General features: G+C 42.7%; 1 protein-coding gene across 2 annotated transcripts in view; it reads right to left on the reverse strand.

Moving 5' to 3' along the window:
- The window catches only part of LOC106030394 (elongin-A-like), a 36,899-nt gene extending 12,899 nt beyond the window's left edge, over nt 1–24,000 (reverse strand). Inside the window, exons 1-11 of one of the 2 annotated variants that reach the window (XM_048078090.2) lie at nt 23,445–24,000; nt 17,317–17,373; nt 15,332–15,444; nt 13,540–14,242; nt 12,021–12,120; nt 10,989–11,153; nt 10,307–10,404; nt 9,330–9,510; nt 8,689–8,812; nt 5,907–6,025; nt 5,510–5,756 (exon numbers count right to left, since the gene is read on the reverse strand). In XM_048078090.2, the coding sequence (XP_047934047.2) occupies nt 5,695–5,756; nt 5,907–6,025; nt 8,689–8,812; nt 9,330–9,510; nt 10,307–10,404; nt 10,989–11,153; nt 12,021–12,120; nt 13,540–14,242; nt 15,332–15,444; nt 17,317–17,373; nt 23,445–23,753 (2,031 nt within the window). In that variant the 5' untranslated portion in view covers nt 23,754–24,000 and the 3' untranslated portion in view covers nt 5,510–5,694. Of the gene's footprint in view, nt 1–5,509; nt 5,757–5,906; nt 6,026–8,688; nt 8,813–9,329; nt 9,511–10,306; nt 10,405–10,988; nt 11,154–12,020; nt 12,121–13,539; nt 14,243–15,331; nt 15,445–17,316; nt 17,374–23,444 lie in introns of those variants that run through there. The other variant, XM_048078092.2, reaches the window with a different exon arrangement.
- Between the last annotated feature and the right edge of the window lie 1,247 nt (nt 24,001–25,247).

Below are 25,247 nucleotides of genomic sequence, written 5' to 3' on the forward strand. Positions count from 1 at the left end.
CTAAATTTCAGACAGACTAATTGTCTAACTTCCAGCCTGAAAGGTCTGAAAGCACTGAAAAGCACGCCAACATAGGTAACTATGGGAAATGTATTTTGCAGAGAGCTGGCTGGAGCACATCCGTGGGAGAGAAAAGCAGAGAGCTCACTGAGTGTTGCGAAGAGCTGTAAGAAGGGAAAGTGCCTCATGCAGGGAAAAGGGACAGGAAATTTAAGGAACAGAGGGGCACGAGGACACGGCTCCAACTTCTTCCCCTCAGAGAGGTCAGCACCTCAAAGAGAGGTAACGCAGCTCCCCAGCCGTGTCTCAGCAGCTTCCTCCCCTCTTGAAGGAAAGTAGGCTCCTTCCTTCTCCCAGAGGCAAGCAGCAGCTCGCTCCTCCTTGCTCCTGCCCGCACACCTATTTTCCTGCTTCTGCAGGCTCTGGCAAGCAGCATCTCCTCTCCTGCAGGCTCCACCATACTGCAAAGAGCCAGGGATAGGGACAGGAGAAGTGGCAAACAGCTTTGTCTCCCACCTGCAGTTCCATAGGACAGCTATGTAACCATTTCCAGAGCCGTGCAGCCCCCTCCCTGAGCTGGTGCCTTTTTTAGGTCTGTCCCCAGGGATGAGGATAGGCATCTTATCTGTAAACAGGACTCACAAAACATACTCTGCTGAGCGCTTCCTCTGGTGCCTCCCACAGCAAGCACACCATTTGGGGCTTAATCTACAAAGACGATGCTCATGACTTTTAGTTTCATGTTTAAAGCAGGGATTTCAGTCTTTGATCTCAAGGGGGAAAAAAAAAAGAAAAAAAAAGGAAAAAGGCTTCCCCACTATCCTGACCTGAATATTTTCTTCTTCTGAATCCAAAAGACTTTTGGATGCTCAAACCTTTAAAAATTGTGTAATTTTCTAAACGTTAGATGCTTCATTTCTGGAAAACTGACAGCCTCATACTATATTTTATTTGACAGTCCTGGCAATTCTGAGCTTCACTTTAATGCTGTATTTGTCTAGGACTACATTGGTGAGGGAGTTGAGGAGGGCTGGACGTACATGACCTTTAGCCACCCAATTCCAGGACATTCCCAGGATGCGCCATTTTACAGAAACCAGCTTTTGCTGATCTACCTGGTTCCAGGCTATGAGATTTAGGCTTCATGTGCTCATCTGCAGGAGCAGTCTTCTCAAGTCTTCTGGGATTAACATACTCCTTTGCATAGCTGCAAAGGTTTATTCTGTCTTGTTGTTTTGAATCCCATTTTACCACAAATTATATCGATTTTCTGAAAAACCTGCAACTCCAAGTCAAAAGTTTGTCCCTGATTGAGTCAGCAAATCAGACAGGAAATAGCTTGGGGGCTAGAGAGAATTGTTCATATGAATGTTACTGGGGGGGGAAACACACCGTATATTCAGGCTGTAAAGAACAAGAAGACAGGCTTTCTCCCATAGCTGGTGAACCAGGAGAATAAGCTACTTCTTCAGCTGCCCGGCAGTATTAAGTTTGCCACAAGCAAACATTACAGACCTAGAGAAAACTAGACCTGGTTCCTCTGGTGGCAATACTTGTTGTAAGCACAGCAGAGACCTTGATAAGCACTGTTGTAGGCACTGCCCTCGGCAGCTCTGCGGGAGGAGGGAGACCTCTGGTCAGTGCAGGGGAGATGGGAGGCCATCTAACCACGGCCTTCCACCACCCTCCCAAACATCGTGTCTGTCTTATGGAAAGAGCAGGTAGCTGAGGCAAAGCCAGTTCACCTTCTTCCCCCCCCCCCCCCCCCGCCAATGAAGGAAAAAAGTCAGCCACATTTTCTTTCAGTACATGCTCCAAGGTGCACTCTTTCTTTCTCTGCAACCCAGTAGTATTTTGCACCACACTAAATCCTGGCACAGACATTATATTGAGCTTTCAGAGGGCAAGTCTGAGGTTTACATCATGTGAAGGGGATCCTTCTCCCTCTGATGAGACTATCCCATGGCTACCAGAAATCTGAAAAACTGGAAAAAAACAGGTACAATGGCAGTCATGGACACATGCACATTAGCAGCACCTCAGACAGTGATCCTTAGGACAGCAACAACTGATGAGACTACACACAAGGCTCCGTGTCCACTGAGCTCTCCAAATTCTTCCAGAAGGATCATGCCAAATCCTGAACCCCTTCCTGGCTTTAGGATAGGACTTAACCCGAAATTTGAACATCTGTGGTCCCTGGGAAGAGCTCAGCTCCTGGAGCTTCACACGCCCTCTGAGCAAGGTCTCTGAAGAACACTTCACCTCAAAATTGTGTTTTCTCCTCCTACCATAAGGTCTGTTTTAAGTGTAGGATCAGGCGTCCTTATTTTAAAATGGAGCAGCAATCAGGCAATCAGGCTGAGCTTTCTGCTTGGGCTCAACCACTAACAGGACAGAAGACAAACATTGTGAATGCTATGAAACACTGGCAGGATGTGGAAAGTGGGTTTTGTGCATGAAATGGACAGTTTAAGAAGTCTCCTTCACTTGTGGTCTTTTCCACAACAACATGGCTTTCCTTTTGCGACCATGTTTGTTCTCCCGTTACTTACTTAATTTGCCAGAAATGAACATGGAACTTGCTTGTGACATGGAGGAAAAAGCAGTTTTACTGCTGGGATGAAACGCTGCAAGATCTTCCAGAAGCACTTAGAGCTGCAGTGTGTTACTAAGGAAGAGCAGGACATCACACACTCAGGATCTTCCACTTTCCATCAAAGCAGCCACCTGCTGAGGATCTTAGGTCATCTCTTCCTCCAAGCTGCCCTCAGTCAGGCTCAGCTCTCTACCTGGAAGCTCAGAGCCACACGCAAGAACGCACAACAGGAGAATACAGGACTCATCAGGAAGAGAGATGTGACAACCAGACTGGGGAGCAGATTACAAGCAACAATGTTTTCCATGGATCCAGCAGAAGGAAGATGATCTGCCACAGGCCAATATATTCCAATAACACTGTATTGTTGGGTAGGTGCTAAGAATACGCAGAGCTAAGAACTATCCTTTAGTAGCATAACTGCAAACAGCATGGAAGGTAAGAGACTAAGAAAGCATCAACATTAGCATGTTAGTTCAGATTCAAAGGGTATAAAGGGTATGCTTTTGCAGCAAGCTTTCTACTTAGCTCTGTGCAAACTGATTTGCACCATGAAGCAGTGTCAAACCACAAAAAGAGGAAGACACATTCCAAGAGCGCACCTGTCTGAGCTGGGCAACCAGTCCGCAGGAACAGATCAGAGCAAGTCTGAAGTGAAACAAAAGCCCTAGTCTAAAATGACTGTAGCACAGACTACCTTGCTTTAAAGAGATTTGCCTGGCTGCAGTATTCTCAAATATAGAAATTGTCAGGAAAAAAAAACTGATTGTACAGTTACCTTCTTACCAGAGATGGGTCTATGCCCTTTGAAGTCAGAGAAAGCAAGGAGATCTCTATAGATATTCTATAAAGATGGATTAAATTCCATTTATTTTTAAGTCAAATTTGCCCTCCACACAGCTCTGCCATCAGCATCAAGCATAGGAAGAGTTCTCCTACTTGAACTAGCCCTGCAACTAACAGGCTTACCAGTTAAAACAACCATTTATCTTTAATCTCCTGGGGCTGCAGTCCTGTCATCTACAGCTGTGCAAAATGTTGGCTTAACAGCTGTGTCCTTTAAGGCTCAATTCCAAAAAAAAAGGCTTTGTTATGGCATTCTTGTCTCTTGTACAAAAGGATACCAGTAACATCTATAGCAAATAAAAAGTGATTCAGGAAAAAAGTATAAATAAAACCAGAGTTTTTCCAACAACTCACACCACCTGTGATACAAGCCTGTAGTTGAGCTAAACTTCTGCCACCAACTGATTAGCAACTATATGATGACCAGAGTGTTTGATGAACAACGGGTGGTACACCGACTGTTTAGCCATGTTTGAATCCTGAGCAGCTCCTCCCAGGAGTTTTCTTCACTGCTGTGGATGAGAAACACTACAGCCCTCCTACTAGTTGATGCTTATTTGAACCCAGAGACAGAAAAAAACCCACACAAGAGTTTGCGGGTCAATATTCCTGTTCTCATCTTTCATTCATTGCACTAAAAGGGCAACTATAACACACAAAGAAAAATCTGTCCTTGTTCCGTTGCCCAGTAAACCATGACACACTAGGACACCTACTGACTTAAAATCCCTCTATAAATAGAGCATTTACACAAGCTGTTATGTATGGGTGACTTACCTTAGCAGACTGATAAGAGCCAATTTTAGTAGCAACATTTTTTCTTTATTCAAAAAAAAGAATAGAATATTGAGGAAATTCACACTTTTCTTGAAAAAGAGACAGCTGCTGGTTTCACAACAGTCTTACCCTTTGTTTCAGAATGCAGAGCCCTACAGAAGTATGAGATTAGAAAGAAAACCTACTTGCTGTCTATAGAAATAATCCCTCCATGTGAAAGCCATGCCATTAAGACAAAGCCTGACTTTCGATTCATGCAAGTGAACTATTTTAAATGAAGTAATTAGAAAGTATCTCATTCCTAAAAGCAAGCCCATTCATAGACCAACCCCAAACCTCAGCAGCCTGTAACTCCTGGAAGGACAGCTATTTAACACCTGACAGCTTTTCACTTCAAACGCAAGGGGCCCATCCTCAAGGCTGTGAGCTAGGTCTCTTCACAGCATACTCAGAGTAGCAGATCAGAGCATACCACAAACCTTCTCCCATCTCCAGACTCAGAGGGATTATTCTGAAGTCAGTAAGATTCCTACAAGATGACCATAACATCAAGCTGATGACAGTGATGGCTTCCCTCCCTTCTGCTTTTTTCCCCCCAAAACACTATTACCCACACAAGTTCTTAGTGCCTTTAGTGGGTCTCACACCGAGAGGTCTGTTTTTCATTATTGTACAATGTCCCAACCAGAAAGAGTCCCTGAATGACACATGGCTTCTCATTAACTCACTGTCATGGCCTGCCCTATCTACCCAAGCAGTTTATACATCCTGCTTTAAAAAAGCAATTCAAATTTAACAGTTTCCTCTCACCTCTCCTTTACAGGCTAATTGACTCTCAGAAACTAGAAAAAAAACACCATTCACTGTCCTGAGCAGCTTCTTCTAGCAGGTCAGAAGCAGAGTTCCAGGAGTGTCTTATAAGACAGGTTGTCTTTATCCAGAAGAGGAAAAAACTAACACCCAACCAAACCAGGCGTTAACAGAAAGAAACATATGGAAGTCTCCTTACGGAAACCTTTACAGCAACAAATATACCAAGTTTCCAAAAGACTCTTGTGCTGGAGACACCAAAACCTCTTTGCAATTGTATCTAAATATACCTTGTGCCTCCTCCTAAAATATAAGCCATGGATGTATTTTGCCAAGGTTGGTTAAGTGCTTTCATCAAAAGCTTATTCAAATGTGGAAACAAACTGATAAAGACAGCATCAATAGAAGTCCATACAAACTGATTTGCCACTAGCAGGTACTGACCTTATTTCAATTCAGTTTTCCTCATTCATGAGGAAGGAAGCAGCACTACAAAGGGAGTCCAGGGTTTCATTTTTTTTTATTGAAAGTCATTTGCTCCTGCAACATTTGATAACTATTTTAACTACAGTAAGTCAGAGAAGGTTTACATTAATGTTATTTCCGTTAGCTGTAGCACGATATACAAATATTCACATAAGCTTCCAATATGCATCCTCATTTCATCGTCGTCCTGCTCTACTCTTCAGTGCTTTTAAAGTTTTCTTCATGATTGGTGCAATTTCTTTAACAACAACAAAAAAAGAAAAGAAAGATCAGTTAGGATTAACAGCATAATGTGAATGACAAAGTGATAGTAGCATAATGCTAAGCATACACTGACAACCAGCAAGTTAAAGCAATTATTCTGATAATTTCAGGAAATTCCACTTACTTTTGATAGGCTTCTTTCCATCTTGAGTTGTTCCACTTGAGCTAGAGCTTCTACTGTTGCTAGGAGCATTCGGATTTGATGAATTATTGTTTCTGTCTCTGCTTTCTGGAAACCGTGTTCTTTTAAAACCATGAAATAAAGAAATTAACTTTTTTAAAAAAAATAAAAATCTACTATTTGCTCCATTTCATTTTGATAAAAAAAGGTCACAGCATTTTAACAAGTCTGTCTCCTCATCAGTACTGTGATACATTTAATATCATAGGATAATTCAGGTTAGAAAGGGCCTCTTGAGGTCATCTAGTCTATTTCCATTCTTGCACAATTTTTCCATTCATTAGATGATACCTCTTATTTGTCTTTAAAATAAAATTATCTGAATTTACGACAGATGGAGGTATTATGATGATTCATAATAGGCTGTTGGCCTGTGTTCTAGTTTGCTCTGTGATTTTTTTTGTTTGGTTTTGAATACAGCTAACTACTAATTGTCCCTCTGCCAGAAAATTAGGAAAAATTCACACTCGAGTTTTCAGGTTTTCTTTTTTCCTCCTTTAAGTTAGAAATGCCTAGGAAAAGGCACAATAACTAGCCCTAAATATTAGGTTGGAAACACCAAGCAACAGGACAAGGACTGGGATGGCTGCAGTAGGCATCAGCTCTGTGTAAAACAGTTAAGCCAACACAGCATTTAACTGCCCAGCAATCCAGGCAGCCTTGTACGCCTTGGAGCCAGTCACCGAGGCCTGCTGCCAGTTAACACAAACCACTGCATGCCGAACTGCAAACAGCCTGCCAGGGATCTGTACATGTGTGCCACAGGACCTTTTTAGCTCCTGTAAGACCAGCTTCATAAGTGAAAATTTCAGCTGTATATAGTAAAACTGACAGGTTTTCAGAGGACATGTTCAAAGAAACAAAGAAGTTAACTCATCACGTCTAAACAAAGTTTTGTTTCTCAAGAAGGCAAACCAGCGACCATCCTTGCAGCTCCTTTCACACAACAGCAGTTTGTCCTAATTTAGGATGTGTGAAAAAAAATATGCAGGGCTTTGAGTACATCAGGCAGTTAGTGGGACAGAAAGGACATTTACACTACTGTACTGAAGAACCTAAACTGGAAGGCTAGTCTGTCACAACAGATACAACCTCCCACAGGGTAACCAACAGCAGAAGCCTAACTTGAAGTGCCGTAAGCTACTGCGTTGGTGTTGGACCATCTTTTCACCAATAACAGCAACAGTCTGGAAAGAAGCTTCCTAATTTAATCACCTAAAGGTGCAGCTGTAAAGAGATCATCTGCAGTGTAAAAGCTCTTTTTAAGAATTTCCTACATGTGGGCTGTCATTCCTGCCCCATACCACCACTGTCTTGAGCAATACAGTACGCTGCTGAACTGTAAATCAAGTTCCCGATATCAGCAGACTCTGTTTTTATATACGTGTGTGTATATGTTTATACACACAGTTCCCCAGGCTTCTGTTGTTTGTGTGTTTTCTCCCCTCTCCCATAAGCCCAGGTCAGCTCAGTCTTAGGCACGTGAAGAATTATTCAGCACAACTGCAGACGCTGTAGCACGAGGACAGAAACTACTTACAATGACTGCTGACATTTTCGATTACTGTCAGTCAGTCTTGCATCATCTTTGCAACAGCTTAAGTTTTATACTCCCCAGCTACCTGTCACTTTCCACTTACATATTTGCCAGTCTGCATATCTGCTAATTCAAGAGTAATCCAGATCAATTAGAAGTTTTCCCTCCTCAAAAGGATCATTTTTGACAGAGGTAGCTGCAGAGCAGTTATGCCAACAAGGGAACACCCAAAGCTATGGGGAGAAGGGAAGGCACAATGCTCCTCACAGTGAAGTAAGTGACCGCAGCACAAGACGCCCACATCCAGGCAGTGTGAATAATCTCCACTGCTTTTACAGCCCAACTGCTGATACATGGACTTACCAACCCATGGGGTGCTTTTAAATCAAACTGCTGATTTTCTTTTGAACAAGAACAGATATATAAACACAAAAAGTCTCTCCACATAGTTGAGAAGAGAAAAGTGGGTGGAAGTTGGTGCTACAGCTGTTTTTTCTTCCTGTTGCAGCCACTCTCTTGTGTCTAAGAGGACTTCATCAGGCCAGCAGGAATGGCAGGACAAATCCCACATCTCTGCTTTGGTTCCCATGGCTGCTGAACTACCCTGAATGAAGTTGTCAGGAGGAGACCTTGGTTTTGTGCTGTACAAAGAAAATATTTGAGGAATCCCAATTTTCTGTTCCTCCGGTGACTAGTGTTGGCTACTGCCACTGACTGGCTGTTCCAGACACTCCTTCAAGCTGCCAAAGTGGGAGCCCACAATCCAGCGTATTAACGGTTGCTGAGACTCACTCTGGTCAGCTATATCACTCTGGACAGCTCACTGGGGATTTTATGAAAACAGGAGAACATGTGAAACTACTAGGCAGGTTTATAAACACCAAACATCAACACTGGGATCTCCCCGGGATGTCAAGCAGCATTAATGTAATCTGGAAGAAAACAATGGAGGCTGCTCGCTCACTAGCAGGGAAGATGAATTCATCCCTGGCACTTGGAGAAACACGTGGTGACAGTGCACACACAGCAGAGGAGCACACAAGACTTAAGAGGCAACTTAGCTTCTAGCCACTAGCTGCTTAAAAAAGTAAACCAAGAGCTATTTATAAGAGCAAGGTATTTTGCCAACAAATTTTAGCACTGACAGAGATGTTTAATCTCATTAAACGCACAGGACAGAACACTTACTTGCACTTCTCCGTGGGATGAAGCTGGGTGACAGGTCCTGCTGTCCCATGGATTTCTTGTTTTCGGCGAATATTCCTGGGTGGTTTTGCTGCACTAGTCATGTAAGCCATTTTCACTTGCCGGCCTAATACAGAAGCAAGGAGCAGAGAATGTGATTTTTCCTTACTTATGTTTGAAAGTCAGTTGAGAATATGTTTGTGTGACAATTTCTAGGTTTAAATATCAAAAAAATCATTCAGAAAAAAAGAATATGGTACCAAAGTAGTAACTGAACCACAGCAAGTCGCATACAGTATTTCTTCACATTAATGTTGATATTTGTAATTGTATCTGTATTTTTTGGTATTTGTTATTAAAATTGCACTCTGTATGGTTGCCTAGAATCCTCAGTCTAACCAGTAAGGTAAGATTCGTGTACAACATGCTGCAAGCATTATGCATTAATGTACTGTATTAATGTATATGTTCACTTCGTGTGCAACCTGTAAATTAAAAGGAACAGCATCCTTACCTGATGCCTTCTCCCTGAGACACAGCATCAGTGATCAGTGCAAACAAGCCACTAAACACTACACAGTAAGTGTCAAGAAGAACAGAAGAGACTGGGTTTTGAAAACCAGAAGGTTACCCACATTTTTTACCTTTTGGTTTCTCAGACTGAGCTGAAAGAATGTTTTTTGTAAGCGTCTTCAGTTTCTCTTCCCTCTCATTGAAGAGTCTCAAGTACATTTCACGCCAAGATTCGTATTCCAGGAGGTTCTCATTTTTAAAATCCCTCTGGCAGTGTTTCTTCCACAAGTGGTCAGACACTTCTGTAAATGTCTTAGTTTGAACACAAGGTATTTTAAGATCAAGAATTTAAGAGTAACATTTCCAAGACTACTTGCTTGGCTGAGCCTGTCGACAAAGCCCAATCACCCAGTGGAGGAAGGTGCAGAACAAATCCCGCCAGGTGCCCTCACTGGTACCCCCACCATGAGGCGTGACTGTGCCACACAGAGATGTCAGCGTCAGTCTAGAAATCACGTAGCTTCAGAGAGCAGAGCTCTATATTTGAGTTCATGAGCCATGCTTGCAGGCTAGATTTGTGTTTTCAGCACAGGCTCAGGCCACGCCAGCTCTCAACTTCAGGCATGCAGAGAAGTGGCCAGCTTGCACTAAGGAGTGCCGCGCATTCAGAACATCAATGTCCAAATGCACCATGGAGCTGAAGTCTTAACACTACAGATAAGAAATCTACCAGATGCAAATTGGGAAATATCTGGAGTGAGATTTCATGTATGCTTTGCAGCCTTAACTGTTTTTAAGCCTGAAAACATTTGTTCTTACTGTGTCTAGCAAATATTCTTTGTTGTTGTTTTCTCTTGTTTTCAAAAACAGCAACATTTCCACCCACAGTGGCTTTCACTTAGTCATCAGTAATAATTCTCCCAAATGCTTTGCATCCTGACAGTGGAGAGAGGGAGGCTTGATGACAGCTGAACTCAAAGAAATAGGTATACAAGACACAAAAACGGCGTAACACACAGAGAATCTTTATCAAGAGGGGTGCAAGGAAAGCAGAAACAGATGCCTAAAGTCCTCCGTGGTTCCCTGAATTTAACAAGGCAGAGTTTACCGGATTACATTCCTCTATTCGAAACAACTGCTCTGGTGTGCAGCGTGTTAGCACAGGCTCAAGAATTTCAAAGGGCACACCTCCTACTTCATGTAGTGCTACAAGAGAGGACAGTACTTTTAGCAGCTCATTTGTTTCACTTGGTGTGTAACACCACTTACCAACAGTTTAAAAAAATAAAAATACAAATTAACTTCAGCAAATACCAACAGAACACAGGTTTTGAAGTCAGGGTATGAAGCTATAAATCAGCAGTTCATAAGTGAATGGTAATTTTTATCTGAGGATGGAGAAAGCATCCTGCAATAGCTATTGCCCCATCTTTACTGATCTGTATCACTCTCCTCTCTGCCTACGCAAGGGAATAAACAGTTTCTTGATCACACATTCCAGTTTACGTGAACAAACACTTCGGAGGGGCAAAAAAGTCAGCAGGCTTTTTGGCTTATACTTCATAGGACATTATATTTTAACTAAGAATTGGAGCTTTAAAAGAGGCAGGCCTCCAAACAAAACTGCATTTCAGCATGATCGTAAGTTCAGTTTTATAAATGCCTTTTGACCAGCTCTGAGTCACTGTCTGTAGGGAGGCACAGTATCTTCTAGTAGGCCAGCACGGAGGAAAAAAAGAAATCAAATAGTCTTTCAGTACAGCCTGCTACAAATCCCTTAAAGTACTCACAATCAATATTATTTTGAAGCACTCGGATGCACTGCTCATACAGTGTAAGCATCTTTGAAAGACAGACTGGTTTAGACCCGGAGTAAACCTGCATTTTAGAGTTCAGTCTCCGTCCCGTGAATTGAACTGGTTCGCTGACTTGCTGGGGTGCTTCCACAACAGGCGCTAAGGAAATCAAACAAAACATCAGGCAGGGTTTCTTTGGCTCCTGACATTTTACAGGGCTTTAAACATTCAGAGAAACATGCCTGGCAGGACAAATATATTCTTGCTTCTTGAAATATAATGTTATATAATGTTATTATGCTAGAGTTTGATCCCTTACAGGTACTCTGTTACAGAGGTCCCCTCATACATCTAACAGAAATACAGCAACTACATTGCAAATGTAATTTTATCTGCATGAACCCAAACCAGCCTTACATTAGCTAGCTCAGGTCTACACAAGTCAGATTCACATCTAGGCTGGGCCCTTAGCCTTCCCCTTGCAACAGGGATACTCACTGACATCTAGATACTCTCAGTTACCAGCCCACCATGTTACTGATGTTACAGGGTTATCCTAGAGAAGTTGCAATAGCAATGATGTCTCAAGCCCACAGAGACGTGAGACTACTGAAACCTCACAGGAGCTGCAAGGGAAAACCACTGGCACTTTGTGCCACCTATGAATGAGAATACTAGCAAGTTTCTAGGCTGAAGCTACAGCTGGTGGCAATTTCTACTACAGTTGCATAAGGCATAGACAGGGATAAAGACAAATGGAGCCTGGAGAATGACTACAGGATCTACACCTCCTCTACATCTGTGGAAACCTTCTACAGCATTTCTTTACTTGCAAGCTGTAAGAGGGAAGCCTTTATATCTCTCCTCAGATTCAAAACGATTTCTACAGAGGAGCAAGTGAAGACATTTCTTTGCCACAGACAGATGAGTTACTATAGTTTATTAGGAAATGGGATGAAGACTACCCTAGATAGAGCTGTAAAAACATGCACTGCTTCACATTTATCAGCCTCACATACTACTTACCCTTAAAGTCAGCAGCATATGGGGGAGATGAGATTAAAATGCTTGGCAGAAATTTAGGCAGTGGAGTATTAAGAAGATCTTGGAGGGAAGCCACCTTGGTCTGCAGACAGTCAAGGAAACATCGCTTCATTGTTACAAATTCAGATTTACTAAGGCTTAAAATAAACTACAAAATAAATTAATCAAGCCCCAAAATTACCTAGGATAACCAAAACTACTGCTTTTCTGCACTAAGATTTACTCCTGTATTTCAGCATATTCTTTCATCTTCTACTTACCGATACTACATCACAAAAGGAACTTAATGGGGTATCTGCAATCAGTGCATAATAAGGGATTAAAGAAAGGAGCAGATGTGTTCAGCTAACAGGCTTTCAGATAAATCGCTGCTGAGGTTACAGGCATGCAGCAAATGAGACAAAACTGCAAGATGACAAAAAGCAGAGTTAGATGTTTAAAGGCAAGCTAAATGCCATCCTGAAAGACAAGAAACAGCTTTCTACCTGGTTCTACCTCGTCTCCTGCATCGTGCTGGATAAGCAACACAGTCTTCCAGATATCGCCTTAAAAAGTGACTTAAAGATTCAGAAGTCTGGTTAGTGTTCCTGCAAATGCTCAGCATTGCATACAGTATCTAAATTAAGTCTTGGGTGTCTTCCAGTCATAAGCCAGGCACTTACAACATAAAGCTTGCATCTCCCTAAACTTCATTTCAGTATCTGTAAGAACTTTTTGCAACTTGAGCAGCCAACATTTTCCTCTCAATTTTACCAAGATTTCCCTCAGTTTCCTAGTTCCCAAATGCTGCTATCATGTACAAGCCTCTCTGTTAATATTCCTCTATTTGGGATAGAAGACATTCCTATCGCAGATCTTGTGCAATAAATAAAGCCTGGAGCTTTCACATCACAGCAAAGATAAGAGACTTGAAGAGACCTCTAATTCCCTGCGTACAAAGGGCTTCATTTAAAAAGTCTAATTAGTAAGCATGTTTACATCTACCTCAGCTCAAAGGAGCTACTTAAGCTTTCTGCCACTTCAAGGGACTAGGATATTTCACTTTAAGAATTCATATAAGCTACTCTTACATGTAATAATGTGGTTTACTTTAATGCATTGAAGGAAGAGTCTGTTCATTTCCACTACAGACCGTAACTAATACAGAACCACAGCTTCCAACAAAACAGCTGTGCTATGCCAACATCTGCTAAAGTCAAAAAACAAACTGGTCAAGAATGAAGTTACGGGTAAAAAGTCAATTAGCTGATACCAATTAAATACCACTGCTGCATAGGAAGTTATCATAAAAACCATAAGAAACTGATTGTAAGCTGTCAGTATGCTGTAAATAATCTTTTTTGCCCCAATTATAATTATTTGCCATTGCCACGCGGCCTATGTCACAGCCACACATTTGTTGCTTAAATTAATCACAGATTAATTTTGCTGGAAGTAATAGACCAGAACACTCCTTTGCCTGCAGCTTATTTGCTATTATTCCAAGCACGCAGTGGTTTACCTTTTTACTGGGAGTTTCTGACTGATCATCCTCACAGTTTTGGATCTTCTCTTCTCCCCCATCCGCGTGAGGAAGTTTTGAAGTCTTTTGCGGTATTGAGCTACTCTTCTGTTCGCTGCGCTTCTTTGGACATTCACCTGTAGAGCAAGCTTTCCTCTTTCTTTTTTTTGTAACCTGATCATAATTAAGATAAGATTCAAAAGACATAGTAGGGGGCTCAAATTCCTCATCACTAGGTAATTTAGCTTTGCTTCCCGTGACGAGCTTTTGTTTTGGTTTCTTCACCTGCTTAGGATCTCCCTGTTTGGGAGCATCCTTACTAGGCCTTTCCTTCGTGGGGGATACATCCTTACTGGCTACATAGGAACGCCTCTTTTCTGAACCTTCCTTGCTGCCCTTGGAGGCTCTCTCTTTCAAGGCCCTTTCTTTAGCTTGAGGATCAGTACCCTGGGAACCATGTTTAGAACCACTGCTGCTACATTCTTTACTATCACATCCTTTTTGAGACTCAGAACCTGTATTTTGGTGCTTTTTTTCAATATGAGTATGCTGCTTATTCAACTTTTTAGAAAGGGGAGAGCTATTGGAGCTTTTGGAGGCCAATACAGATGCTTTGGACTTCTCTGAAGGCTTAGTTCCTTTGGAAACAGAAGATTTTGTCTCATCTTTTTCTTTTTCAGTATTTTTTCTTCCTCTGTGATCACTGCAACACAAAGGAAAAAATACATCCCACGCTACATCTGATGCTAAATTCTTGAAGAATTAATCTTTTTATTTACATCAGTGAAACCAAAAGCTTTAAATCACACCACGTGGCATAATTCTTACAGGACCCAGAACCACACTCTGTTGTGCTCTTATTTTACTTCCACATCAGCACAGAAATCTGAGGGAGTCACCATTGGGTCCAGCGCCACTAACTACTGCAACAAGAAACTGAGAGCAAAGCAAGGGGAGAGTAAGGACATAAGCATCAATAAGAAAATATGTTTCACATAGTACTATTTGTTCAAAATGCTTTTGATACCACTGCTTTTACGCAAGTTTCCCTGCATACTATATAATACAGAGATAGTACCTGAAATAACTAGGAGGCAGAATTTAAAACATGTTCTGCAGGTGGTAAGAGTACAAAACATCAGCCTGGATATTTTGTTATTACCCGTGTGCTCTGGTATGCCACTTTCCTGTTGTTTCAACAACTTCAAATTTAAAATGCACTGCTTAGTCAATCTGAAGCTTCAGCTTTCTCAGATCAACTTCTCCCATTGCCAGAGGACTGCAAAACACCTTCAGCACAGTCAGCCTGCTGATGGCAGTGGAGGCTGACTGCTGAGAAGGAATCACATCTCTTCGAGTGTGACTGCACTGACACACAAAACCCTTCTTAGTCTGCAGAAATACTATAGGGAAGTCCTGTATACAACCAAATCACTAGAGAGATGCTTCATTTAACAACAGCCTCATTGCCGAGAAGAAAAAGCAAACTTCCTACTTCTCTAGAGGAGTGGAGAGCACTGCCCATCACTGGCTTAGTGCTGCTCATGTCAATTAGCACCTAAGAACTTGTGCTGGTCAAAAAGCAGGTGAAGCTTGAGTGCTGGCTGGCTAAACCAACACTGGTTGCTTTGATCTGTCTTCTAGTAATTTATAAAAGACTCATTCCTACCATTCATGTATATTTCATAATGCATATTTGTCATTCCAAATATTATTCTAATATATCCAAGTTGCATTTTATTAAATTAAGCAACAGCACAATTAATCCTTTAGAAAAAAAGCCCATACCTACCTTTTATTTTCTGGAGGAATAAGTTTCTTCCATCGCTTCACCAGGGATTTAGCTACATTCCCAGCAGTGGCATGTTTCCTAAAGCTGTTCACTGTTTTGCCTATGCCAGTTTCCTGTTGAAGACAGTGCAAGAAAGATGGGTGGAATAAATCACAGCTAACATCCCAAGTAAAACCTTCCCTAAAACTGCTACAAGCAGCATTAGCATAGCAGTCTGAGCGGTCTTACAGCAGCTAAAGAAGTAAACACTTCTCACCCTACAAACAGAACTGAAAGAAAAGCATATATTTATAACCAAATACTGGGAACAAAGTGCAGCCTTAATTCAGAAAAGAAGCTACTTTTCTCCATTAAATGCATGTATTTCAGAAAGCTCACTTGGCTTGAGTGCTTATGCCCACAAAATGCTTAAGCGAAAACAAAATGCTAAAGCGAATTAGATTAACCAATTTAAGTTTCCTTTAGGCTTACACAGGTACAGGTTAATGTGTTAAAGAGCACAAATGATCAGTGTATTGTAATCTAAAAGCCTCAACACGAAGTACCATGGGGCAGAGGTGCCAGATGAGCAGAGTTCATGTGACTAAACTCAAGTCTAAGCCACAGGAAAAATCCCCTGATGTTTAAGATGCCATGTTCGCTGTTCTGTTCACCCACCACACGATTATTTTCACATTATCATTGTCTTCAAATCTTGCTCTAATGATTTCTACATTGTCTAAGCAGAACTATCCTGCAGACTTTGTGCATATATAAGTATCACAGGTGAATTTTTTAATCCTGTTATTAGTATCTCCAGCCCACAAACCCCCACTTTTAAGATACACTTTTGTGTGCAAACCCTGGAATTTGCAAAGCCAACAGCAACCTATTAATGCTTTCACTAGCCAGTGAAATTTTACTCCTGTGAAGTCTGAGTAAGAGCTATACAAGTACTACTCCTCCAGGCTCAGCTCAGGCGTTAGAAGGGAATTCCTTAAAGTCTCAGAAAAATAATTTTGCTTTAAAGAGATTCAGTTTCTGTATCATTCAGGAGCACTGGTTTGGAGGTTCAGTGTATTGCAAATACATGCGAGAAAACTGGTGGGAGGATTTCCTAAAGCTATCCATGTGAGAAATTTATGTTCCTAAAAATGCTTTAAAATATGCAGAATCCTCAATTTTAAGACATCTCTTCCCTCTGTCTCACTAGAAGACTTCCATCATAGTCTGCCACATTGTAATATGAAAGTATGCTGAGAACATTAATTATCTGAAGAAGCCCTTTGTCATTTTTAACAGCTCAGATGAGATTACTTCATTACTCGATAAAAATATTGGTGGATTATAGTAGAGGCCCATCTGTTTTTAGGCAGGCAAGTGCCTTTTGCCCAAATAAGCTGGCCAAATATTCCAGTTACCGTATTTTTCTCTTGCTCTGCAAAGAAGTATCTCCAAAAAAAATCTTCTTCCCAAAACATAGATACATTGACCATAGTAACCAGAAGCTTCCCAAACACTGAGAGTTTCCGATATAAAACATGACAGGATGCACCTTGGCTAAGGATACAAATCACAGGTATTCTTACTCCACAGCTTGGGATGGCTGCTCTTTAGGTGCAAGAAACTCACCTTGACCAGCTAATAAGAGACAGAAGATTTAGACAACTGGCCTGAAGAACAGATCACCCATATTTGGGGTATCTTAAGCACTGATTTGAAAGCAGATTTAGTAAGAAGAAACCAGCCTTGAGTAAGAGTATTCCCTGTATGTTCAGATCCCTGCTCACCACTAACACTTGTCACAACGCTGAATTTGTTAGGTTTTAAGCCCAGCTTCCAGCTGGTTTTTGGAGAAGGCTCCATGGCTTCTTATACAGACCTTTAAATGAACCGTGCTAAGAGTCAGAATTCCCAAATGCAACAATGCCCACTGCTTCTGGGATTGCAGACCCCATAAACTCTTTCTTAGTGAGTGATTGTGTAATGTATTACTGGTCACTTACCACTAGAATATCCAGTGATATATCCAAATCCTGTAGTACCTCAAGTGCTTTTAGAATCTGTAAGGAAACGTTAGATTTTTATTTATTATTTTTTTTAGAGAACATATTCCTAAGTACCATCCTGCTTTTCTCATCCTCATTCCCATGTTTATCCAAAAAAAAAAAAAACATTGAGAGGAGGAATATCCAGTAACTCCAGGAAAACTCCTTTACTGTACGTAAGGGCTATGCTTGAAATTTGTTCTGCGAACCAGTGCAGCTCTGTGATACCCCCAGCAGCAGTAACACCAGAAATCCCAACAGGTTTGACTTTACTGCTGCAGAGATTACATTAAAGATCAATAACGCAGCAGCTCAGGTTACACATATGCCCCCACTCCTGGTGTACCAGTGACCGATCAGCACCGAACCGATTCAAAGGCTGCACTAAGCAGAAGCAGCACCCTGGAAAAAAAAAAAAAAAGCAAGTTTCCCACAAGGTCTCCCAGCCAGCAGCACCACTCTAGGCCAAGAATAAAAAAAAAGAGCCTGTGGGAGTTCAGCTTGCAAAGACTATCAGGTTTTGAAGCCTTCACGCTTTTTGTACATTAACAAGACCAAATCAAGCTAGAACAGCTGCTTTGTTTCACACTGGCAAAGTATATAAACCTTTGGTTAAAATGTTGAGTTTTGTAGAAGCAGAAGAGTATTTTTCAAATATAAAACTGCTTATCTTACTCTGAGAGGTTTTTTAATAATACAAAAGTTTCATTTATAAATAGTATGAACTTATTTGGCAACGGGTGTGCAGCACACCTGAGTCTTGCAGTTGACTACACACAGTTTGCATCATTATCAACGAATTTCTACAAAGTTATGTTATCTAGCTGACAGAATTAATGTGTAACTAAAGTAACAGAACTTCATAGGGCTCTAACAAAGCCTGGAATACTTATCAAGTTTTTTCAGACCATTGCCACTTCTAAATGCAATGGCAGGAACCTCCTGGGATGCAAGACAACAACCCTAAAACTTTTTAAACTTTAATAATTGCTTTAATAATAGTCACTTCCCTCTACAACAGTTCTAATTTTCACTGTCCCTGTAATGCATTAGAAGCGGAATCCCTGTGAATTTCACTGTGCGCAGCGGGCTCCATCCATACGCCTGGCACGCGGTTCTCCTGCAAGGCATCACCCTGCAGTAGTGGCACTGAGACACCCAGAGGTGCAGGAGAAACGCTGCACAGCCAGCTCCAGAACCAACACAAAAGCCACGTGAAGTTCTGCTCACCTCCTATTTAAAATAAAGACGTTCCTTGACCCAGCAAGTTGTGTTAAGTGTATGCACAATTAAGTTAAAACCAATCTTGCAGCTCTAGGAAGTGACTCTCCCTCCTGAGGACAACACAAGCTTAATATTTAACTTTTCCCAGGCACTTCACAGGCATAGACTACACATTTTACAAGATGAAAACTTTTCCTAAATAAACCCCATCAGGAAGAAAATACACTGCAAAGATGCTTACCAAGTTAAGTGAAGAAAAAAGTATAAATAATATACCCACAATGTTAATGACAAGCATTAGAAACTAAGGTATCAGTGTCAATTTAGTTAATTTTCTTTTTAAAATGATATTCCCGGGCATTTAACTCATTTTGCAATCAGAAGGAAGCAGCCCATTGCTAAGTGGATGGACTTTACTGTGTAGGGTGACTGGCTACTCAAGCAGTGCAAACCACCTGGGAATAAATCCCACAGCCCAGAGACAATCCTGCATGTAAGAATGCTAAAAGATGCTTTCATCAGAGACAATGAGGATTTTGAGTATTTCCTCTTGATGGGTTGTGGACCAAGTTCGTTCATGAAGCTGAGTTCATTACAGAAGAATCTTTAAAATGGGTTCAGGAAGCAAGCAATTACTATTCATGCAGCTTCAAAACAGCGGGGTAAATTACAAAAGTACCTGGATGACAAGCATGCCTGAGAGCAGTCAACACATTTTAATGTGAGACAAAACTCTTAATTTTTAAGCCAAAGCCCACACTGTTCATTTTGCTTTCCTGAAATGTGTATTCCATTTGGCGAATTAAGACAAACATAAGGGTTTCATTAGGTAGAAGGAAGAAAGCATTGATCAAACACTAACAATCCCGTTAAGAGAAGCGATCCCCATCTCCCAAAAGCTGGGAACAGCTCAGCTTGCAGTGAGACCAGCAGCCATGCCTGAGAGGGGCTGCCAAAGGAGAGAGAGCCCCGTGTGCCTGCGTGTGCAGCACAACCAGAGCCTCACGGACGAGCACACACATACCAGCCTGAGACACAAGTACGGGGGCCATCAGGAGCAGGAGCAAGATAAGATGAAGGGGAGGAGGGAAAGCAGACAGGCATTCGGGAAGCAGAGGGCCCAGGCAATGAATAACAGCAAGAAGCACGTGAGCAAGCAGCTCTCCATAGTGAAAGCTGAAAGCAGAGGGATGATATGAAGAGGCCCAGTTGCGCCAGGTCTGTGTCTTCCTGTTGCACCAGCGCTGCTCCAGCCTCTCTGCGTGAGCCTCGAGGTCACCTCGCCTCTTGTAGCTGGGCCCTCGCTCAGGCAGGATGGGACCCAGCAACCCAGCTGGGTGGTGAAACCCCAGCAGGTCCCTAACTCAGGATCACAGAATCGTCTAGGTTGGAAGAGACCTCCAAGGTCACCCAGTCCAACCTCTGACCTAACACTAACAAGTCCTCCACTAAACCATATCGCTAAGCTCTACATCTAAACGTCTTTTAAAGACCTCCAGGGATGGTGACTCCACCACCTCCCTGGGCAGCCCATTCCAATGCCTAACAACCCTTTCAGTAAAGACGTTCTTCCTAATATCCAGCCTAAACCTCCCCTGTCACAACTTTAGCCCATTCCCCCTCGTCCTGTCACCAGGCACGTCGAGAATAGACCAACCCCTACCTCGCTACAGCCTCCTTTAAGGTACCTTTAAGGTCGCCCCTGAGCCTCCTCTTCTCCAGGCTGAACAACCCCAGCTCCCTCAGCTGCTCCTCGTAAGACTTGTTCTCCAGACCCCTCACCAGCTTCACTGCTGAGCTAGCCACCTCGTCTGAAAGAGTACCAGGTCTCTGAAGACAGCACTTTAGAGAAGTCTTAACACAATCCCAAGCAAGTCACTCCTACGTTCGGTTGCCCTCACTTAAAAAAAAAAAGTTTCCTTTAAAAAGTCTGATTTTGTTTTCAGCCACTGAATCTCATCATCTCTTCCTGCTAACTAAAGGGAGTCCTCTCTCATATATTTTATACAACCCACAAATATAAACACTAATCATGCACATTGGTCTTTTTTTGCACATTGGTCACCTCTTGGTTTTTTTTTTTTTTTTTTAAAGGGCCAACCAGATGGAGTTCTTGAGCTTCAGTAAGTTATGCTGACCAGAGCTCTAGCCGTTCTGCTGCTGTCCTAAAATCTTTCCAGCTCGGCAGTCTTGTTTTTAAGAACAGCCCCCAGAACAGGACATAATATTCCCGTAATTGCCCCTCTCATACTACATAGCTGTAATAACACGACCCTGCTAAGCTACCCGAAGATAGCAGTTATTCCATAAGCCACTGCCTTGTACTGCAATTTCATGCTCAACTGGTAATACACCAGAGCTCCAAATCATTTTCTGAGTCAATGCTTTCCAAAATACAGTCTCCTATCCTGAGTGACCTATATTCATGGCTCCTGGCTGTGACTTTCCACTGAGCCATGCTAAAACACACGCCGCTCAAATGAATGTAGCCTAGCACATGACCAAGGCTGCCTTCTAGAAGAGTCCTCTTCATTTGACACAAATTACTTTGGTATTTGTAACATCTCCTCGCACTGCTTGCTGTCTTCTAAATTAAGAAAGATTTGACTAACGCCATGTCAAGATGAGATCCCCCTCCTATTCCCACCCTCCCAAAAAATAAACAGCATTGCTTTCTGATAAGGATTGTCACTTATTTTTGCTGAGTGTAATTTCAATCCGTCTTGTGGATGTTACATCAGGCCTGTAACACTGCTACTGTAATCAGCATCATACAGCAGCAAGTCAAATTCCTTAAGAGACTTATGTATATTTATGACAGCTAGTGTCAGCTGAATATAAATTTAAGATAAACTCAAGATAAATTTAGCAGTACATATCTATGTGAAGTCTCATTGAGTGCATTGGCTCATGGTACCATCCTTTATTTCTACACCAGTCACATCTTACATGCAAGATTTTGCAGCTGCTCATTGCATTGCTTCATGGACTTTAGGGACAGGGCTCATTTCATCTACCTGTATAAACAGAAGCACGGTAATTTTTTTCCAGAGCTGCTGAACTTCCCTAGTATCTTGAGGATCATTCAACCTCATTAGTTCTGTTCATTTTTAGTCAGTTGCCTGAAAACTCACCAGGTAGCTATTAAACCTCGCATATTAAGAAGCTTTTGATATAAACAATTGATGCTCTGCATCTTCCCTGGTGCCTGTCAAAGTATCCAGTAGTTATTAAAAAATGTGGCATGATTAGACAAAGATTATTCTCAACTATGGGAGCAGAAATACTTGACAACACCAACATATGTATCTGTAATAAGGATTTATTATTCTTTCTGTGCATCCTTAAAGCCTCTCTTTGCCTTAAATGTAACTACATGTTTTCTACTAGTAGGTTTATCTGTTATTAGTAGTGCATTTCATGACTGCCAATTTACAGTTATCAGTTTCTCCCTTCCCTTCCACTCCTTACCCAAAACTATTTCTATTTCACTAGACACAGCTTTACCAGGAACAGTGGAAGTGCTACAGCACCACCATTAGACCTACTTTATGCAGCACCTGCTTTTGGCCATACTACAAACACAGGGCATCTCCTTCTCCTTCTTCAGAGCCAAACCTGTCAAGGCTACTCATATTTTTCTCCTTAGTTTAATGTGTTTTTAAGTTTAATGCTTTGGGAGCACTTAGAAACAATTCCAGAGATAATTTTTTTTTCTTTGCCTCTTCAATCTCCTGTTCATAATAGCATATCATCACCAAACATAAGTATTAAAAGATATATTAAAGAGTAAAATCTGATCACTTCTAGAGCACATGAAGTTTTAGTTTTGCTGAATTGCAAGGTATAGCACCTCAAGTAGTACCTGCACTCTGATATTTGCATTTTGGACAGATAAAGCCTACAGCACCAGCGGAGGAAGATAAACCTTTACTGGCTAAGAAAATCAGTATTCCTTGCACATGCATAAACACACACTTCAAACACACACAGTAGGTATGAATGTAGTAATGATGCCTTTTAAGTTTTATTAACTACAAAGTACAAAGCAAGTTAAATGATATGCCTGCCCTCTGCTTGCAAACACTTCCACTAACTTGCATCAAGTTATAACACTTGAGAAATCTATCACGTGAAGCATGTTCTGTACTTTCAAGCTGAATTCAACCCCTCAAAAATAAGAAAAAAACTCCTTTAGAATACGCTTTCTTTGGTCAAACATGATTCATTAGCAACCAGTAAGTCAAATTTGGGGCTTACTCCTCTGCTGGAACAAGGTGCCTTCCCTCCTGCTCATCTCCTTCCCTGCACCTTGGTACCTTCAAGTGCCAGGCTCTGCCTCCTTCGGCTGCTCTACGCCACCTCACAGAGGATGTTTTCTTGTTTCAAGCCCTCCTTATCTACTTCTTGCAGCTCCCGAGGAGAGCCCTGCTCTCCTACATGTTGCTTAATTTATTTCAGATAAGCACAGCTTTGCTCTTCGTGTACCAGGAATCATACTGCAGGATGCGATGCCCTCTGTGCACCACCACAGCACAGCAGAAACACTTATTTTGCTACAAAAAGCTCTTACGGAGCTCAGCACCTCAGCTTTGAGCTTCTGGCCAGGACAAGACATGTAACCACCAGCACCGCCCATCAGGTGGTTTGATACGTAGCATTATATCTAGCTTCAAGACACAGATCCTTGTCACCTCATCCTGCACTGGGCCCCCTATATATGACGCCATGCAGCCAGAGCCCGGCCACACACCGACCTCAGGGTGCCAAAGGGACCTGAGGCACATCGCCCCCCCAGGCGCCCCAAGCCGGGGACGAAGCCCCGAGGCCACCCGGGGGGACCCCCGCCGGCCCCCCGCTACCTCCGCGGGCTGCTCCGCGCGGCCCAGGCGCTCCTTCAGCTCCAGCACCCTCCTCAGCCGCATCTTCCTCCTCCTCCCCGCCGCGCTCGACCCCTCCGCCATGCTCGCGGGCACGCAGCCCCCACGGCCGCCATCTCGGCCCTCTTGTAGCGGCGCCATGGGCGGCGTCCCGCGGCCGGCTGCCTGCCGTGCCCTCCCCGGCCTCGGGGGGGAGCGCCGCCTTCGTCCCGCTCCTCCATGTCCTCCGTAGGCTGCCAGTGCCGAGATCAGGCCCTCGGTTGCCCCAGCCTCAGCCCTGCAGGGCCTCATCCTCGTGTCCTGCAGGGTCTCATCCCCCTGTCCTGCTGCTGAGGGCACAGCCAACAGTGTCCCGCCCAAAGCACCTCTGCCCCACGGGGCTGGCTGCAAGGATGGTGATTGTGGTCGACCTGGTTGTTCTATTCCCAGCACGTATTTGTTATCAGCATGTAATATGGACTAGATGCTTTGCTTTGTGCTGCCTCTCTCAGGTTTACCTTTATTTCAACACACACTGTGGTTAGTGCTTAGCAAACAGTTATAATTCAAGTATGCCTGCAGCTCTGAGTCGGAGAGCAGCAGCCTGCCCCACGACCCGTGGTGGCCCTTCCACATGTCCTTCAAGAGCACCAAAGACGAATCCATCGGTATGGCTGGGGCAGCGTCCCTGCAGGGGTGTGTGGTCACAGTCCCCACTACAGCAGCTGACGGATGGGACGCAGCGTCAGGGGCAGTTACACTTGCCCACGCGAACTTGTTCGGTCACCAGCAGGTCATTTCAAGACCTGTGGTGTGTCTGTTGTCCGTGCGTGGCTGTAAAGCTGCTTAGTGGCTGCTAAGTACGATGGCAAGCGTAGCAGGAGCAAGGCCAAGTGCATGAAGACGTGCCCAGCACCAGCAAGCACACTGCTGCAGTCTTAACCCCCAGGTAAAGGTAGCAGCCAGGCTGAAGAAAGCATTTTATTTGTCTTTCTGTCCTACCTTATTTATAGCCTGATAGTTAATGCAACTGTTGCAGGAGAACAAAGCACTTTTGGGCCCTTCAGCTTGAAGCATGGCTTCTTTGAAAGGTACATAAGGTCACAAAAAACATTGGGCAGGGAATCTGTCTTTGTCTACTGCGAAAGCAAAATAGGATCTCTGGCACAGAGCTTACTGGGGCTCAGCACTTGAAAGACTTGAGGCTGAATGAGTCTTTCTGAAAAAATCTGTGGGTTTGCCATATTTCCTCGGAGGTTATTGTAGATATAATTAGAATAGTTAGATATGTAGGTCACTTCACTCCTTAAAACAGCATTTGGGAGAAGTGTTAAAAAGAGTGCACCCAGACTAAATTACAGGGGAATTTTAAGTAGGCAAAAGAGGATTACCTTTATGTCTGGTATTTGCACATTATGTTGCAAAATAGATCTCATTACAGCTTGGCACAGCGTGTAGCAAATTTATCAGTAGAGAAACCAAAACAGGCAGTAGTGCAAAGCAGTAGGTAGAGCACTCGGGCTGGATATGGAAAAAACAGATCCAGTTTCCTGTCATGGACTGGCTCTCCGGTTCACATCCTCATCTTTTATTTTGCAGAAATAATTAGCTCATCTTCGTTATGTCTACAGTCTTCATTAACCCTGCCCTAGAATCAGCCACCCACAGCTGGTTGCTTGCTCTCTTTTTTTTTTTTTTTTCTGGCCCTAATAATATTCAATTACTTACACAAAGTGGAATTTGTGCAGAAGAAAATCTTGAAAGAGATTCAACCCACAGCAGCATTATGGTTAACGTCATCTTTGA

This window comes from Anser cygnoides, chromosome 3, assembly GCF_040182565.1.
Source record: "Anser cygnoides isolate HZ-2024a breed goose chromosome 3, Taihu_goose_T2T_genome, whole genome shotgun sequence".
Lineage (NCBI taxonomy): Eukaryota > Metazoa > Chordata > Aves > Anseriformes > Anatidae > Anser > Anser cygnoides.